At 48.6% G+C, this 18,453-nt stretch overlaps 1 protein-coding gene across 1 annotated transcript in view; it reads left to right on the top strand.

Moving 5' to 3' along the window:
* The window catches only part of ACAN (aggrecan), a 38,457-nt gene extending 21,842 nt beyond the window's left edge, over positions 1-16,615 (top strand). Inside the window, exons 13-19 of the mRNA XM_042781684.1 lie at positions 694-807; positions 8,320-8,433; positions 11,413-11,571; positions 11,955-12,037; positions 13,597-13,741; positions 15,892-16,074; positions 16,545-16,615. Coding sequence (XP_042637618.1) covers positions 694-807; positions 8,320-8,433; positions 11,413-11,571; positions 11,955-12,037; positions 13,597-13,741; positions 15,892-16,074; positions 16,545-16,615 — 869 coding nt within the window. The remainder of the gene's footprint in view (positions 1-693; positions 808-8,319; positions 8,434-11,412; positions 11,572-11,954; positions 12,038-13,596; positions 13,742-15,891; positions 16,075-16,544) is intronic.
* Positions 16,616-18,453: the final 1,838 nt, after the last annotated feature.

Here is an 18,453-nt window from a genome sequence, read left to right as displayed (position 1 = left end):
AATTATATATATATAATTAAAGAAGCACTATTATCAAACTTTGCACACAGTGCACACTCATAAATATTAGTGATTGTCATCGTTACAGTGGAGTTCCATTACATGACCATTTACATGTGAATTCCACTATCTGTGCCTGGCACAGGGGGAGAGGAAGATGACTTTTTAGATAGTACTGGCAATTCCACTCAATCACCCTGCCCTAGAAGGAGTGTGAGATATGAATCTGCTGATGACATTTATGCCCAAATTATTCTGCGTTTGTGCAGGGTTAAAATCTGTATGAACTGTTGAATGTAGTTTGGGCTGTGTCCTGACTTCAGACCCCGCATGTTCCCACCTCACCCCTGGTACCGTGTGATGCCTCTGTATTATCATATTATGATGATTGTTTCACCTCAACAGAATTGAGTGTTGGGCCCTCTCTAATCCCAGGCATCAGACACAGTGGCTTTTTGCTCTGAAGTGAACTTACACCTCCCTTTGAGCTGAATTAGCTTTTACAATCAGAGAAAGACTCCCAGATGCTATGGGGCAGGTGCCCAGGAGGGACAGAGTCCCCCAAAACATACTGACCCACACCAGCCTCGTGGACCATGGGAGCCTTGTGCCCTGACTGTCAGCCCTCACAGGCTACACTGGTACACAGGGAGGCTGGGTTCTTGATGCTCAACCTCTCCCCTGGTACTGCAGCCCCCGCCAGGTCTTGTGCCGAGGAGCTCTGTGGTGCTGGGACCTGCCAGGAAACAGAGGGACGCATCACATGCCTGTGCCCCCCTGGCTACACTGGCAAGCACTGTGACATTGGTAAGACCCACATAAGCTGGGTTGGGGCAGGGAGGGGGGTGTGACATGAGGATGGGGCCTGGATGGACTGTTCCTTCCCTAGAAGGGACTGCAGGCAGGAGAAGGCTACTGATGTCAGCTGAGGCTCTGGGTTCTTCTATGGGGCTAAGAGAGTGCACAGTGATGTGTCGGGGTAGAGAAACAAGATAAATATGGCACATCTTTCTAGGGTGTCTGTTTTGCATGATAGTGTAGGAGAAAAAGGTCAAATAATCAAACTGGTAAGTAATTTGTTTTCTGTCACGCCATTGGTTATTTTATGAGTACAACACAAACTGTGCTTGGATTTTAAAGATAAAACTTAAGACCTCAAAGAAATGTTGCATTGAATGAGTATTAGGTGTAGCCAGTCACACCCCTCTAGAAGGGAAACTCTGAGGGGGCTGTCGAGGATCATGCCCAGTAAGCCCCACCAGGAAAACTCTTGAGGCCTCTCCACACTCAAGTCTGGCTGCGGTTCGGGTCCCCTTCCTTCCCTAATAGAATGAGACAGACAGGACTGCTCACTCCAGTGATAGCTCAGGGGGTCATGGTTGCAGGACAACTGTGACCCAGGGCACCCTCCCCTGGGCACGTACCATTTGGGCTCTCTGTTTGTCCTTAGCCACAGACCACACACTTGTGGTACTCTGTGAAGATGGGGCCTGGATAAGCAACTAAGGGTCCTCTGATTGGAAGTGGCTCCCACAATGAAAGTTAGAAGCTACATACCAATCCGTGGACACATCCAAAGCCATGATGACTTTTTGTCTTTTCAATGTCACTACCCTTGAGGGAAGAAATGCCCAGTTACCTCCAAGTTCATGTCCTTGGGTTAGCTGTCTCTCCTGCCACATGCCCCTTATCCCAAGCCTCTCTCCTAAGTCCACAATTAAAGATCCAGGGTCTTTCATAAAAGGGCTTCACTTGTAGGACACATGCAGAAATGGAGAAATGAATCCTGGGAAAAACCACCACTATCAGGGAAACCATGCTGAGCAACTATGCTCCAAGAGCCTTTACATAATACACAAAGAAGGATGATTCTGTGTTTATATACATTAATATATATTCAAATTAACTCATATCATTATATATTGTTGTTGTTGTTGTGTGCCGTCAAGTCGGACCCGACTCATAGCGACCCCTCCTTGGGTTTCCGAGGCAGTATCACTGCGGAAGTAGATTGCCCCATCTTCCTTCTGAGGAGTGGCTGGTGGGTTTGAACCACCAGCCTTCTGGTTAGCAGTCAAACGCCTTAGGCACTATGCTACCAGAGCTCCTCATTATATGTTATATACTCATATAATATAAATATACTGTATATATCCACTATACGGTAAATATATATGGATGTATACACAGGCATTGGGGTACATAACTATCCCTCTGTCCCCCATTGGGGTCAGCCTTTGCCCATGTGGGGATGTACCTGAGCACACCTGTGCCTCTGTGACCAGAGATGATGGCCTAGGGAGGTCCTATCCTTATTGTCAAGGAGAAAATCTTTTCACTGGGGCCTAATGACCTCAGGGAGCTCTGGTGGTGTAGTACCTAAGGCATATGACTGCTAACAAGAAGGCTGGCAGTTCAAACCCACCAGCAGCCAATCCTTGGAAGGAAGATTGGGCAATCTACTTCAGTAGTGATACTGCCTTGGAAATCCAAGGAGAGGTCGCTATGAGTCGGGTTCAACTTGATGGCAGTGAGTTTTGTTTTGCTTTTTAGTGACCTCAGGGACCATAGGGACCCTGATGGACCATCAGCCATCCCTGATGGAAGGATGGAGTAATTCTTCCATCCTGAAAGAGGCTTCCCCTGAAGAAAATTGGATTAAAACGTCACTATTGAGTCAATTCTGACTCATAGCGACCCCATGTGTTACAGAGTAAAATGGCTCCATAGGATTTTCTTGGCTATAATTTTTACAGAAGCAGATCACCATGCCTTTCTTCCACAGCACTGCTGGGCGGGTACACACCACCAACCTTCAGGTTGGTAATCATGTGTAAACTCTTTGTGCCACCCAGAGCTGAGAAGACTCAGTCAAAGGGTTTGAGCTCTGGCCTATGAGAAGCTCCCCCTGGTGGACATTGTCTCTATGCACATCCTGCTTTCCTGAGTGTGTAGAGAGGAGAGGGGACGTTCATCTTTCATGGAAGCACTTTGGAGCTCAGTTAAATTAGCCAGCTTAGTGTGGGTCTGTAAGAAAAGTCTCAGATTGCCAGCAGGACTTCTGGGAACTGGGGCAAACTCCAGGACTAGAGCCCTCTTCTCCCTGCCATTACCATCTTCTGACATGGTTCTCTGTTTTTAGCAACTTTTTCCCCAACCTGATACTTGAGGCAAAAATGTCACACTGGTATCAGAAGCCATCGCAGGGCTGATGTACTCAGTGGTCCTGAAATTAGTAGAATTGAACCAAATCGAACTCACTGCCATCGAGTTGATCCCACCTTATAGTGACTCCCATTGGGTTTCAAAGCTGAGCTCTGGTAGTGTAGTGCCTAAGGCACTTGACTGCTAACCAGAAGGCTGGCGGTTCAAACCCCTCAGCCACTCCTCGGAAGGAAGATGGGGCAGTCTACTTCCGTAGTGATACTGCCTTGGAAACCCAAGGAGGGGTTTCTGTGAATTGGGTCTGACTCGAAGGCACATAACAACAACAACACAAATCTTTACAAAAGCATATTGCCTCCTCTTCCTTTTGTGGAGCAGCTGGTAGGTTTGAACCAGATCTTTTGGTTAGCAGCCAAATGCCTTAACCACTACACCACCAGAGCTCCTTAAAATTAGTAAAAGTCGGTGACAAATAGCCCTTAATCATCTTGCTGTAAGGACAACATTTTTTTGAAAGCATGTATATTTCCCAAGGGTTTTCTTTGCCACAATTACTTCTCAAAACAGCTCTGGGAGTAGCTTGGTAATATAACATCTTCATTTGAAACTGGAACACAGAGAAAATAAGTAATTTTCCCACTCCACTGAGTAAGTGAGTCAGATCAAGAGTTGAGGTTTTTACTCCTATGTTTAACACTGTCAGCTAAATAAAGAACTCCCTCTTTGAACAGATAATTGTCCCAAAGAGCTTGAAGCTGGACTTCAGGGAACCAGAATTGGAGAGGGGCTGAGGAATTAGTTGAGTCTGATTCAACACTCATAACCAAGCCCTCATTTTCCTCATTTGTAAATGAGGATAAAAAGAAGTGGTGCTGAGCTTCAAACTTCTGGTGCCTGGGTCCCCTCCCTTCAGGTTCTGATTGAAATAGTTTCATGGCCTTGGCATTAGGTTTTTTGGGGTTTTTTGTTTTGTTTTGTTTTTAACTCGCCAGGTCATGATAATGTGCACTCATTGTTGAGAACTGTTGCTATAAAGATTGAGACCATCTTTGTACAGCATTTAGCCAGAAGAGGCATTTACTAAAAATGTATTCCACTTCCCCAGTTCTCCAGTGGGGAAGAAAAGCTCCATCATCTCTAAAAAGCCAGTGGTGAAGGTCAGCCCGGCACAAAACCTGCTAAACCAACTCTGTGTGCCTCTGTGATCCCAAGTCAGTCCTGTTCAAATTAGCTCAAGTCCAGAAGGACTGCAGATATTTTCTGGTCTCTGCAAGTGGCCCGCCAGTTCTTCTGTGCTAGAGACAGGAACTACAAGTTGTTTAAAAGATCACAGATCAGTCATCCTGAGAGGGCCGTAAAACCAAAAACCAGTTTCTGTCAAGTCAACTCCGACTTACAGCGACCTCATGTGTGTGGGAGTAGAACTGTGTCATAGAGTTTTCAGTGACCATGCTTACTAGGCCATACTTCCAAAGTGCCTCTGAGTGGATATAAACCTCTGATCTTTCCATTAATAGCTAAACATGTTAACTGTTTGCACCACACAGGAGGCTCTAGGACCTGGGTTTGTTGGTGGTGTTGTTTTTAATTTAGAATTATTCCTGTCTTATTGCTATTACCTATTTTATTTAAAAGAAAAAAAAAAAAAATACCCTGGTGGTTCTAATGTGCAGCCAAAGTTGAGAAATACTGTTCTAACCAGGTCTCGTACCCAGTTTCCCAGTCTTCAGTGGTGCTCTTTGGACTTCAGTTAGCTCTTCGGTTAGAATAGCATGAGCTTAAAACTGAATCAGTCTCTTCTGTTTCAGTGCCATTTTTCATTTTCTAGGTTTGGGGCTCTGAGTTAAGAAGTTTCCTCTGTGCTTCTTGAGTAGTTTTTTCCCAACTTTATCCAGGAAAGTTTCGTCCAGTGTTGCCACAGTCAGTTGCACAGGCGATGACCTGAACAACATTCATGGTCTTTATGAGTGACAATCCCTTTAGTTGAGCACCATTGGAGTCAAGGTGCCTGCTGCTGCTCTGCATGTAGCCTGTTTAATGAGCCAAATAAACTCACTTACTCAAAGGTTCTGGGCTTCGACCCAGGCAAAAGCTGGACAAAACCTATTCCAGGTGGAGGCCTGATGTCTCCAGACATCAAAGTAATTATTTGCATGTGTCTCTACTCCCCGAGCCTTTACCAGGGCTTTAACTTCCCAAGTTAGAGACAGTACGAGAAATGAATAGTTTACACCTAAGGAGCATTTAGCTGGAGGGACCTAATCAGGAACATTCCTTTTAGTTATAGTAGCAGGAGGAGTTATAGCAGCAGTTCTGGCTCTCCTGAGTCTCTGCTCATGGTGACAGATGAGCCTATGCTTCATTGTCTCCTGTCATGGTACGACATAGATGGACCCAGCCCTGGACACAGCATCCCTCTCCCTCCACATAGGCAAAGGCCCAACTTCCTGTCTCATTTCCTGATTGTCTCCTCCAGCTCTTCTGATCTGCCTCTCAACTTCAGAGCATGGACAAGTCACTTCACTTGTTTCCTTGCCTATGAAATGCTGTCATGATGTCTATGCCACAGGGCTGCTGAGGAGATCATGTATGTAAGACCTAGTGTCTGCCTCAGAGAAGGTTCTTCACAGATAGTGCCCCCTTCCTTTCCTCTCTTCCTTCAGGAAGTCTGCCCATTGCCCCAAACCCTTCCCTTCCTCTACCTGCTCTCCTCAAACCTCGACTGGGATCCCCTGCTTGGAGCTCACAATGGAGCCCAGCCTGACTCCTCTCTTGGCTCTAGAAGCCAGAAGGTGTCTGATTGCCCTTCCCACTGCCCTTCACAAAGAGAGGTGGGCAATGCAAGGCCACCATGGCCCTTCCAGCCAGAGGAAGAGCAGAGATGAAGCACTACAAGGCCTGAGTAACAAATAAGAAAGCCCCCCACAGGATACATAGGCCCTTGCCACTACTGGCAGTGCTGATTCTGGCCTCTCTAAACCACCCCAGCAACACCTGCAGGCTCTTCTAGTCTTCACAACTGTGGCCTTTCTGTCCCTTCTCCTCTCTGTGAATACAGGACCTGTAAAAAACAGCTTCTGAGCCCAGGAACTGGTTCCTTGAGTTTCAGTCCCTGCAGCCTCCTTAAATCTGTTCTCTTCTAGCCAAAGACAGAAACAAAATACTGCCCCCTGGGCCCTACAGCCTGGGGATGGATAATATGAAACAAGCCTCTGGGACAATTGGAAGCTGCCTGGCCTGACCTCCCGCATGGGCTGGCCAGAGACCTCAGGGTTGGCATCTGGCTCTTCTTCCCAGAGCCACTCCTGTCCCCTGCTCTATACAACTGCTTTAGCGCCTACATTTGCTTGATTCCCCCTCGCCCAGTGCTTCCCATAATGATGCTAATGGACAAAAGAGAACAGTAGCTTTCCTGAAGCAGGAGAGCCACCCCCAGCTTCCACCCTGCCGACTGGCCTGACCTATTGCTGCTACTGCTGCTGCTGGGAATCCTGGTGCATGCTGGGAATCCAAGTGCATGCTGGGATCTCAGTTTGTTCCTCCATGCATTTTGGTTTTGCTTGGAACAGTTCTAGACTTGGAACTGTTGGAACTGCTGCACACTCGCTGAGATGAAGTTAAAAGCTTCGTGGGAAGGGAGAGAAGCCTGAGGACTGGATATTTTCAGGCCACTTTTCACACAAACCCAGGTCTGGTCTAAAAGATGTATATAAAGCACCACCATTATAAGGATCCAAAGGAAAGTGCTTTGGCCACCTTATCAGAGGATTGACTTCAATGGTCTCAAGTCTGTTCAAGCGAAGAAGAACTAAGTCCTGGAACATACTTAGAACTCTGGAGTCCTCTTTGCAGCACAGGGCTTAGCTGTTCAAATGGAAACTTCCTGTAGACACCTTGTTGGGTCTGAAGGTTGTCTGAAAGTAGCTGCATCTACCAAGCCTTAGCATTTTCAAACCACATATCATGGTGCCACTTATACACTACTTGATTGATCTCTTGGGAAGAGGATTTCTACAAAACCTTTTCTTGTATTTCCAAGGGAGGAAAAGCAGAAAGAACAGCATGAGTCTTTGGAGAGTACAACTATGAAGAGAGCAGAAGAGATCCTGCCAGGTCATCTGGTTTCTTCAAAAGATGCAGAAAGACCTTGGCTAAGCAGAGAAAATTAAAGGCAAAAGTCAATGACTTACCAATTCAAGTCCCACAAGCACATTTGATCAGCAAGAACATCATGGGACCAGAAGAGAAGGGAAGAAGAGTCTGCTCGAGAAGAAGAGGCTGATGGGAAGCATCATAGGCTGGCGCTGGTGGGCAGCCACTTACTAAGTGCTTCCCTAGCTTCAAAGGCTTGTCTCCCACTGCCCAGGATGGAACCACTCTAGAAACTGTGGCTCACCAGAGATGTCCAACTTCTGGGACCTTAAGCTTGAAGGAGATTATTGGGGAAATGTTAGACAGGATTTCTGTCCCTTCCCCAAGAAAGATGCTGTCTTCATCTTTACAAAACAATCTCTAGAGTATCTTATTTCCAAAGACAAAGAAGTGTCTGCAACCAGAGAAATCTAATGAGTCTCATATGAATGTCCCATGCTTCCACTGTCTCACTGGCCTACACTCTGTAGGCTACCTCTGGCCTGTTCATTCTAGTGCTACAGACCTTGCTCTTTCCCTCGTTCATAACTGCAGAGGAAGGCAGGTCCCAGGTGGAAAAGAGAAAGACTTCTAAACAAGCTTCAAGAATTTGACTTCCAGTGTCCTTGCTCACTATGTTCCAAGTTAGTTCAGACCCTGTGCCTTCTTAAAATATTCACAAGAGAAGGCATCTTGGAGGATCTCCATGTGTACTCTCACAAAAGTCATTTGGTTTCAGAAGAACAAAATCTCTTCACTGCACTGGCAAACCTGACTCCAATACTCCAAGCTTGCCAATCAAGAATAACACACATCCAAGAAAACCCTTGTCTGGATCTTTGGTTCAGCACTCCAAGATGGCAGCAGCAGCAGCAGCAGCAGCAACAGTTCTTAGGAAACCCAACCAGTCCCTTCCCAGGGCTCTGGAGAGCAGCAGGGCTGGCCACCCATAAGGAGGCCACGGTGTTTCCAAAGCTGGAGTTGCCAACAGGAGTCCTAATGGTGGCCCTTGGTTTCTTGCAGACATTGATGAGTGCCTCTCAAGCCCTTGTCTGAATGGAGCCACCTGCGTGGATGCCATCGACTCTTTCACATGCTTATGCCTTCCCAGCTACGGAGGGGACCTGTGTGAGATTGGTACGGCCGTCTCGGCTTCAGCTAATGTTACTAACTGCTGCACCCTCTTCTCCTCCCTCACCCTTCCCTTCTAACCACAGGCTCTAAGCCCTGGCTTGGACCCCCATGACCCATCCAGACAGCCATTCTGGGAGCCACCACTGAGAAGCCTATCCCACTCACTCACTCCTTCTCTTGCTGTTCCCCTTGAAAACCCTTCTCTAGGGCATTAGCTGATCTGACTGCAGGAGAACCATGCAGGCTGAGCCAGTCTGCATTTTGGAAGTAGGGCTCTGGGGAACCTTTAAAACACTAACTTTCTTCAGGGCTTTCAGAGCTGCTGCTTCACCACTGGTTGCAGTCAGTGTATAATTCAGACAAAAACAAGAGCTGATTCCCTACATTTGTCTTGAAGGAAGTTGTGGGGTGGGCAGAATTGGTTCTCTCTCCAGATGACAGCCATGAATCTTCCCAACATGGCCATGGGCCTACTGTCTTGCCCATGGGACCTTTGTGGCCCCTCCATGGCCTTGGAAATGAATGTACCATGTTGGCTAAGCTGCCTCCCATGTCTACCTGAGAGCCTGTGTATCACCAGCATGCATGAGCAAGGACTGCTGCATGTCACTTCCACCTCATCAACCCCATGACAACTGCCATGTCCATGCCACTCAGACCTGTGCTTTCTTTCTCCTTCCCTCATGCAAGGCAAAGGGCTGCCCAGAGAGAACAGAGCTTACTTCAAGGAGCAGGGGCTGAGTTTCCTCTCTCGGGCCTTCCCCAACCCTTCACTTCTGTACCTGGGCTGGGCTGCCAGCTCCACTAAGGGGAACTGTGTGCCAGGAACCCTTTCAGGGCCAGCTGAACCCCCAGCTCTCTCATCCTTGGTGCTTCCAGTCTCCTCCTATCCTCCTGGATTTCAGGGGCTTCCCAACGCAGAATGGGGCTTTTGGATGCTAATAGCAATGGCCCATGCATAATCAGAAGTTGCAGGAGTATAAAACCATTTTCAATGAATTCTCAAGTTGGACATCCTCAAAGCTTCCAGAAGACAGCTGAGCAGGTTAAGAGATAGTTTTGGATTGCATAGTCCTTGGAGGCACTGCCAAGGTTACAGACTGGTGGAGGAACTTAAGGCTATGGAAGAAGAGGCCTGGACTCTCCTTCTCCCCTGCAGCTGGCCACCCTCCATCCTCACCCCAAGATTTTGAGAAATTGGTGCATGGGGTCTTGGCTAGGATGGAAGTGGAAAGCTACAAGGATTTTCTCCCCAGCTTGCCAGAACATTTGCCTTAGGGGTGAGGGTTCCCTCTGGAACAGCCATGCAAACAACAGCTGTTGAGTTTACAAATAGGTGAGTGGGGTCCTCTGCTGGGATAGAGACAGAGCTCTGTACCCTGACGGAGCAGAGAGATTGTGCAGGAGCTTCCCAGCTGGACTGTATCTCCTTGCCCATTACAGTCTTGAGCCCTCACCACCCTACAGGTGGCCAGTGCCTTGGCTCTGGCCCCATTGCATCTTCTAGCCTTCCCAAAATTCTGTTTTCCAAGAGCCTCCATCCTGCATGGCCCTGGATCCCACCCAGATAATTTGCCTGCCCAGCTCAAACCTTAGACACCAAGGTGGCCTAAGTAACCCCACATGCCATCTTGGTGTCTCTGGCTGCCTTGTGTGCTGAGCTGCCACTGTGGCTTCTCCTGCTTTCTTTCCAGATCTTTGTCTGTCCCTCTCAGGAAGGCATTGGCAGCAAGGGAAACTGAGGTGTCCTCCTTAGGCCCTCCTGCTGCTCTACCTCTTTCTTCCTAGGTTGCTGGCCTCCAAAGCTCTTCACTCTCCACTGTTCCCAAGTGTCTCTCCTCCAGTCTTACCAACCATCCATCCTTTCAGCCTAACATTCCTTCCTATCCCGGGACAGCCAGACTGTTGATGGTGCCCAATCAGGGAGGCCACCATACAGCCTGAGGGTCCTGGATCATGCACTCAGACTCTGGAGCGGCCCTTCACCTGTGAGACCCCTAGGGAACAATGAAGATAGGGCCTTGGAACTCCCTCTGTCCAATGGTGTGCTGGTGAATGTTTAATGGCTGGCTCTCACAGAGGGAGGGAGAGCCTTGGTGTGTAGCATCTGCCAATTTCTGAGGTATAAATTCTCCCACCAGAGCCAATTTAAAGCTCCCATCCCAAGATCACTGAAGGCAGAGTTGGGAAGAGAAGCCCTGCCTCTATCCCAAGGCTTCCAAAGATCTGTCCTAACCAGGCCTTTCTCCAGAACTGAGACCCTTTTAGAAATTTGGGTCTGTGAAGAGGCATGTTCCTCCCCTCTTCTCATCTACCACATACATACCAAAAAAAAAGGACAGAGCCCCTGAGTCATGAACGCTTGCTGGCATTCCCTCCTCTCAGAAGCAGGCCATGTGTTCAGGTAGAATGAGCTCTGATGGGTGGACTTCTCAGAGATCAGAGTCTTCCTTGGACCCAAAGCAGATAAATTTCTGCTCTACCATCCCCACTCCAGGTTCTGCTGGAAAGAAGCTGCCAGCTCCATTTTGTGTCTCCAGCATGGCCCCTCCTGCCATCTCCACCTATGTACCTCCAGCTCCTTCCCTCTCCCTGGAGTCCCTCAGAGCTTCTGAACCACATTTGCCTTAAATGTCAAAACCACCCACCCTCTCACCTCCTTTTACCTGACCTGCTAAACTGTGTTTACCCTGAAGACAGAGAGAGGCTGCCAGCCCTCCAGAACAGGCATCACCAGGACAAAAGCTGTGAGGGCATCAAGGAGAGCAAGGGTCGCAGGCACTTTCCAGAGCATAGGAACATGCTCTGAGGGCCCTGGAGTTCATGACCAGGACTTCCTGACTTATAGCTTGAGCTGAATCTCTCCCTTCTTTGAGGGCACTACATTTAAGGTAGAGTGAATATAGGGGTTCATGCTGTCAGACTGGAAGCAACTGCCCTCCCCAGTCAGGACCCCCTTCATGCTTCCGACCTGTGTTGCAGACCAGGAGGTATGTGAGGAGGGCTGGACCAAGTTCCAGGGCCACTGTTACCACCACTTCCCCGACCGCAAGACCTGGGTGGATGCCGAGAGCCACTGTCGGAAGCACCAGTCACACCTGAGCAGCATCATCACTCCCGAGGAGCAGGAGTTTGTCAACAGTGAGTTGGTGGGGCCTTGGGCTAAGAGGAGACTGGCCATCTGGGTAAAGGGCCTCGTTTGCCAGAAGTGGGGCCAGAGAGGCTGCAGGGGAGAGGGGCAGGGAAGGAGGGAAAGGCATTTGCACAGCCTGAATTCCTTAAGAGAAGAGTCAGGCACTCTGGCTGCATCCAGGACCCCCACAACTAACCCTCTAGCTATCACCAGTCCATGCAAACTTGGGAATGTGGCCAAGGTGTATTCCCAACATGCATGCGTGAGAGCCTTCTGAAGACCTCAGAGGCAGGTGGGCACACTCCCAGGAGCCCACCCCCTCCATGAGCTCCAGTCTCTCAGGCACCATCAGCACCCAGCCCCTTGCCCAACACCCATGTCCTCTTTCCAGACAATGCTCAAGACTACCAGTGGATTGGTCTGAATGACAGGACCATTGAAGGGGACTTCCACTGGTCAGATGGATCCTCCTTGGTGAGTCATGTCAGGGGCACCAAGCAGAGCTGGTAGCCCAAAGGAGAGGGGATTGGATGAAGACCACCAGAGACAGAAACATTCAAACAATGTCCCTATATTCACTGGGCAGCTGCTGGACGGTGAGCCCACAAGGATGGGGATGTGTCTCATTCATTCTGTATCTCTGGAGACCATCACTAGACTAGACAACTTAAAGGAATGACAGCACGAGGAAGGAAATGAATGAATGAAGGCAAACCACCCTGAGGGATAGATAGAGGCTTCAGAGAGGTTCCTTGCCTGCAAAGGACTCAAGTCTACTCAAGGAAACAAAAAGCAACATAGATACCAAATGAGCTATGCTGTTGTTAAGTGCCGTTGAGTCAATTCTGACTTATAGCAACCCCATGTGACAGTAACTGCTCCATAGGGTTTTCTTAGCTGTCATCTTCATAGAAGCAGATCACCAGGTCTCTCTCCTGAGGAGTCATTGGGTGGGTTTGACAGCCAACCTTTCAGTCAGCAGCTGAGCCCTTAACCTTTGCACAACCAGAGTACCTTAGATGAACTATATACCAAAACCAAACCTGTCACCATGGGGTCAATTCTGACTTATAGCAACCCTATAGGACAGAGTAGAAACATCCCATAGGGCTTCCAAGGCTGTAATCTTTAAGGAAGCAGATTGCCACATTTTTCTCCCACGTGGTGGCTGGTGGGTTGGAAGTGCCCACCTTTTGGTTAGCAGCCAAGCACTTAACCAATGTGCCACCAGGGTCTTAAATGAACTCTATGGTCAGTAAATGCTAAAGGAGCTCAGGGGAGGCTTCCTAGAAGAGGTGAATGTGACCTAGCAATTAAATTAGAGGAAGAGGACTATCTTTGCCTTAATTAAGGCTGGAGGGAAAAGCCTGGTCCAAGTCTGGAGTGTGAGTCAGGGTTCTACCCTTTAGTCCAACCCAAGCAAGACAGTTTCTGGGGTGAGCCTTTGTTTGCCCATATGAAAAAGAGGAGTGTCGTCCATCGATAGTGGCTTGCATGTGGCTATGATGCTGAACAGGTTTCAGATTATTAAGATAGACTAGGAAGAAAGGCCTGGTGATCTGCTTCTATGCCCAAGACTAACAGTGGATTGGTCTGAATGACAGGACCATTGAAGGGGACTTCCGCTGGTCAGATGGATCCTCCTATGGCACACAGTGGTTCAGTCTGCAACCAATCATAGGAATGGTGCAGGATTGGGCAGTATTTCACCCCTTTGTGCATGGGATTGCTGTAAGTCATGGGGCAACTCAAGCAGCTCCTTTATAAGACTCTGAATCCTTGAGGTTCTGAGCTCAGTGAAGGACCAGAGCCAGGCTGTGTATACAACTACTTCCATGGGTCCCCTGACACCAGGACAACTGTAACCAGATTCCCAGCAGCCTTTGTGCTGCTCCTGGATGAATCAGAAGTTGGTCTAAAAGAGAAAGGAGACAAGGGAGACACCTGACAGAGGAGAAAGTGGAGGTCGGAGGTAGGGCCAGGCTGCGCTGCTCCTGCCTTCTCATCACACCTTCCCCCATCCCCACCCTCAGCAACTTGAGAACTGGCGCCCCAACCAGCCTGACAACTTCTTTGCCACCGGAGAGGACTGTGTGGTGATGATCTGGCATGAGAAGGGCGAGTGGAATGACGTCCCCTGCAATTACCACCTGCCCTTCACGTGTAAAAAGGGCACAGGTAAGCAGGTGACCTGGAAGAGATTCCAAGCTGATAGGATCAAAACTTTAGGCCCTACTTCTGGCTACCTGTGTGGCCTGGGAAGAGTCACCTTGTCTCAGCTGCTGATGTCTCATAATCTCTCAAAACAAGCAGGTGGGAAGTGATTGGGTAGGGCGGGAGGGAGGTGCTCTCCCAGCAACAACATCTCCAGGGCAAGGATCCTGCAAGGGCAAGCCTATTCCTGGGGATCATAGACAGGGAGAGGGTAGAGTTCACAGGACAGAATTACCCCCACAACACACACACATACACGGTACCTTGGGTGTGGACTGCAGGAAGTCACCCAAGATGAAACATGGGTTGGGGGCCTCCCTCTCTTTGGAGTTCTCGGGTCCATCTGTCACAAAGAGTCAGAATTGTCAGGCTTTGATCCCAAAGACCTGAAGAACTTGGCTTGAAGTCTGTGGGCATCGAGGTGCTGGTAGGACCCCACCTGCTCCTGCTTATGGCCTTTCATCCCCAGGCCTCCTTCAGGTCCCACTTTTCCTGCACTGGAGACTTTCATAAGGAAGTTGCAGCCCATCTGCCTGGTCTCACCCTCTTTCCCAGGCTTTCTCCCTCCCTCTTGTCTTCTCTTCATCCCTTAAGAGCCACCACCCCTTTATTATTAGCATTATTTTAATAGACTATATTACTCAGAGAAGTTTTAGGTTTATGGAAAAATTGTGCAGAAAGTACAGAGCATGTCCATTTACCTTCCTACCCCCTATGGTTTCCCCTCTTTATTAGGACCTTACATTCCTATATTATGTTTATTATAATGTATTAAATGATACTGATACATTATTACTAACAAAGCCCATAGTTTACATTAGGGTTCACTGTTTGTGCTGTACAGTCCCATGGGTTTTTACAAATCCATAATGTCACATGTCCATTACAGTATCATGCAGAGCAGTTTCACTGCCTGAAACAATGATCTGTGCTCCACCTATACATCCGTCCCCACCTCCCCTGAACCCCTAGAAACTACTGATCTTTTCATTGTCACTATAGTTTTGCTTTTTTCAGAATGTCCAGTAGTTGGGATCACACATTACATAGCCTTTTCAGACCGGCTTCTTTCCCTTGGCAATATGCATGTAAGCTTCCTCATGTCTTTCATGGCTGGGTAGCTCATTTCTTTTCATCACTGAGTAATTCTCCATTATACGAATGTGCCCCGGTCCCTGGGTTGTGCAAATCTTTTGCACTAGGCAGAAAATTGGCAGTTTGAATCCACTCAGCAGTGCCACAGAAGAAAGGCCTGGCAACCTGCTTCTGTAAGATCATAGCCATTGAAAACCCTGTGGAGCACACAGAGCTGCCATGAGTTGGAACCGACTTGACATCAATGGGTTTGGTTTTGGTGTGTATGGGTGTTCCACGGTTTGTTACCAGAGCCAGTTGCCATCAAGTTGACTAGACTCATGGCGACTCCATGTGCATCAGAGTAGAACCGTGCTCCACAGGGTCTTCAATGGCTAGTTTTTAGGAAGATCATCAGACCTTGCTTCTGAGGCACCTGTGGTGGACTCAGACTTCCAACTTTTCAGTTAGCAGCTGAGCACATTAGACATTGGTACCACCTGGGAACTCCACAGCTTTTTTTTTTTTGGGAAAAAAAAAAAAAACCTAAACCAAACCCACTGCCATTGAGTCAACTCCAACTCATAGCGACCCCATCAGGTTTCTGAGGTGGTAAATCTTTATGAAAGCAGACTGCCCCATCTTCTCATCTTCCTTCCATGGAGCAGCTGATAGGTTTGAACTGCCAGCCTTCTGGTTAGCAGTCAAATGCCTTAGGTACTGCACCACCAGCACTCCTTACAGTTTATTAAGAACCTCCTTATTCCTTCCTGCTGCTCTGTATCATGGCAAGACCCAGCTATTAAGGCCAGTGGTTTCCAGATTCTTAGTGCTGCATGAAAGTGTTCTTCTGCCAAGAGTCAGGGCTGATCACAGGGTGGGGAGATACAGTACCTCTCCTACAGTGCCTAGGCTTGAAGTGGTACTCCTGCTCTGGACTGTCTCATCATAGGCAGAGGTAGCTGCTCCAGCTCATCACCAAGGTGGGTCACCACAGAACACCCTAAGAGAACCCTTTCTAAAGAGTGTTCGTCCCCTAGTGGCCTGCGGTGATCCCCCCATGGTGGAGCATGCCAGAACCTTTGGGCAGAAGAAGGACCGATATGAAATCAACGCCCTGGTGCGGTATCAGTGCACTGAGGGCTTTGTGCAACGTCATGTGCCCACTATTCGGTGCCAGCCCAACGGGCACTGGGAGGAGCCTCGGATCACCTGCACAGACCGTGAGCATCGCCCCCTACTACCCCTTGCTGGGCTCAGGGTTTGAGTCTGCCAAAAATGGCCACCTCTCTGCAGCAGTGCCTGCTTTCCCTGAGGACTCCTGTGGCCAACTGCCTACACCATCCACAGAGTTGAGCAAGGGCAATGAGATCTTAAGTCCTGCCCCCTGCCCTAGGGGGGTGGGTGCCTGAGCCAGGAAGGGCTCACTTTCATCAAGAGGATGGAGAAAACTGGTGGCCTGCTTTCCTTTCCAACTCCAGCCTGAGTCCCCTTAGGCCAAGGAGGTTTGAAATAAAACAAAAAAAACAGTGAAGAGGAGAAAGCTCTAGGCTGCCTTCATGAGCCCATGGCCATGGCTTCTGCAGGGAGGGCAGCCACCTTCACAAAGGCAAGGTGGGGAGGGATTACAGTTGGCCCTACTTTCTTCCCAGAGTGGTCCACAATACTTTTCCATCATCTTTCTGTCCCCCAGCTGCCACCTACAAGCGCCGACTACGGAACTCCCGGTCCCCCCACAAAAGACGCTCTAGCTCTACCCACTGAGAAAAGCTCCGAGGATGTGCCCAGGACACTGAGCCCAGCAGCCTTGCCAAGCTGACAGTGCATTCCACAGAGATGGTGTCTTCTTCTTGTCGCTTTTTGTCATATAAGGAATTCCATTACAGAAGGAAAAACAAAATTCCACATTGAGTGTACACCCACCCACCCACTCCCCAAATCTCCAGAAATGCATCTAATTTTTCCCCCCAGATACCAAAGCAAAAGCAAACTCATGTTACCCATGGACTGAGTTTAGAGACATTTCTTCAATCTCCTGTTGTGCCTTTCCGGGGACCAGTGCAGGGACAAGGGGAGAAGGGAAGGGGTTAAGTTAAATAAAGAAGATTATTTTTTGTTTCCTGACTTTACCCAAGAGCAGTGCAATCAATTATTTCACCTCCAAGAGCTCAGGAGGAGGGAGGAGGGGTGGGAAGAGCTGGAGAGAGCTGGCAGAGGCCCGGGGCATGAAGAGCTCAGATCCTCAGCTGAATGTATTGGACAAGACGGAGCCCAGGGGGCTGCAACGTCTGTCACCTGGGGCAAAGGGGCGGGGTTCTGGCGAGGGTGAACAGGCAGGAGAGAGCCCTGTGAGGGGTCTTCCGCTGCGTGGGAGTCGGGTTACCTCCAGGGTCCCTCCTCCAGGGTCCTCTCTCCAGAGGGTCTGCCACCCTAGCAGGTGTCTATCTCAGCAGGACTGGGTGGGGAGCACTCCCTCCCCAATGGGAGTGCCACCTACCCCACCCCTTTCCCTCCCCACCCCCTCCCCCAGGACCGTGCAGGCACCAGGGTTCCGTGCACCTATTTATATTTTTGAAAATTGAAGATTATGATAATTATAATAATAATAAAGACATTGGAAGAGATCTATTTCTTTTCTTTTCTTTTTTTTCTTTTTTTTTTTTCAAACTTAAGGAGAAGCAGCCATGATTCAGGGTCTACTGAAGGGGCTCTTAGGAACAGTGGCAATGGGGATATGTTTTGATCAGATGGTTCCAAAAGTGTGAATCTCATCTGTTCAGAGAGCCTGGGACTGTTGCATCTATTGTCCTTTATTTTTATGAGGGTGCAGTTGGGTCCAGTGGATTCACTACATGTGTGTTTACTAACACAGTGCATGTATGCATGTGTGTGACACGTGTGTATGCACATGTGCACCAGGGTGTGAAGTGTCATGTAGATAATGTGTGTTAATCAATGAGTGCTCTGTGTGGATTTGCAGGCAGACACATTGTCAAAGAGCAATTCAAGTGAGACAGTTGGCCACTTTGCACACTGTTTACTCATATGGCAGGATTCGCCTGGTGGACTAATTCAAAGAGCAGGGGCAAAATCAAGATTTTTAAGAGAGGAAAAATGAATGAATAATACAGCAGACTGTCTGGGCACCATGAATCCTGCTTACACTTTGTTGGGGTGAACCGATTAGCTGGCTATTAGCAAGAGTTCTGGGCATTCCTCCCTTAAGTAGGCTGTATGATACCAGTGAAAAGGACTTCAATTGTTTTCTGAGAACCTAGCAAACTTTGAGTTGGGTGGTAGAGCGTGTACCTCTGCCTTGTTTAGTAGCCAAGTCAGCACACCTTCCTTATCAGTTCCTCAACACATATAAGGGTGTTTATTGATTATTGTGTTCATGTGTGTTGCTAAATGCATGCCAGTATCTTTTTGGGTGACAATGAGGACATGTTTTGATCAAATCATCCCAATGGTATGTGTGTATGGTGAAGTGTCTGTTGGTGAGTGGTATGTGTGCACAGGTGGCCTGAAGCTCTGGAAAGAAAGGGTGGGCAAAAGTTGCGGGTACACCTTCTATTCAACATTGTACTGGAAGTCCTAGCCAG

Source organism: Orycteropus afer, unplaced genomic scaffold (assembly GCF_000298275.1).
Source record: "Orycteropus afer afer isolate SDZICR_OR568_19922 unplaced genomic scaffold, OryAfe1.0 scaffold00150, whole genome shotgun sequence".
Taxonomy (NCBI): domain Eukaryota; kingdom Metazoa; phylum Chordata; class Mammalia; order Tubulidentata; family Orycteropodidae; genus Orycteropus; species Orycteropus afer.
Note: the sequence above shows the minus strand (reverse complement) of the source record. Positions and strands in the feature narration are given on the sequence as shown.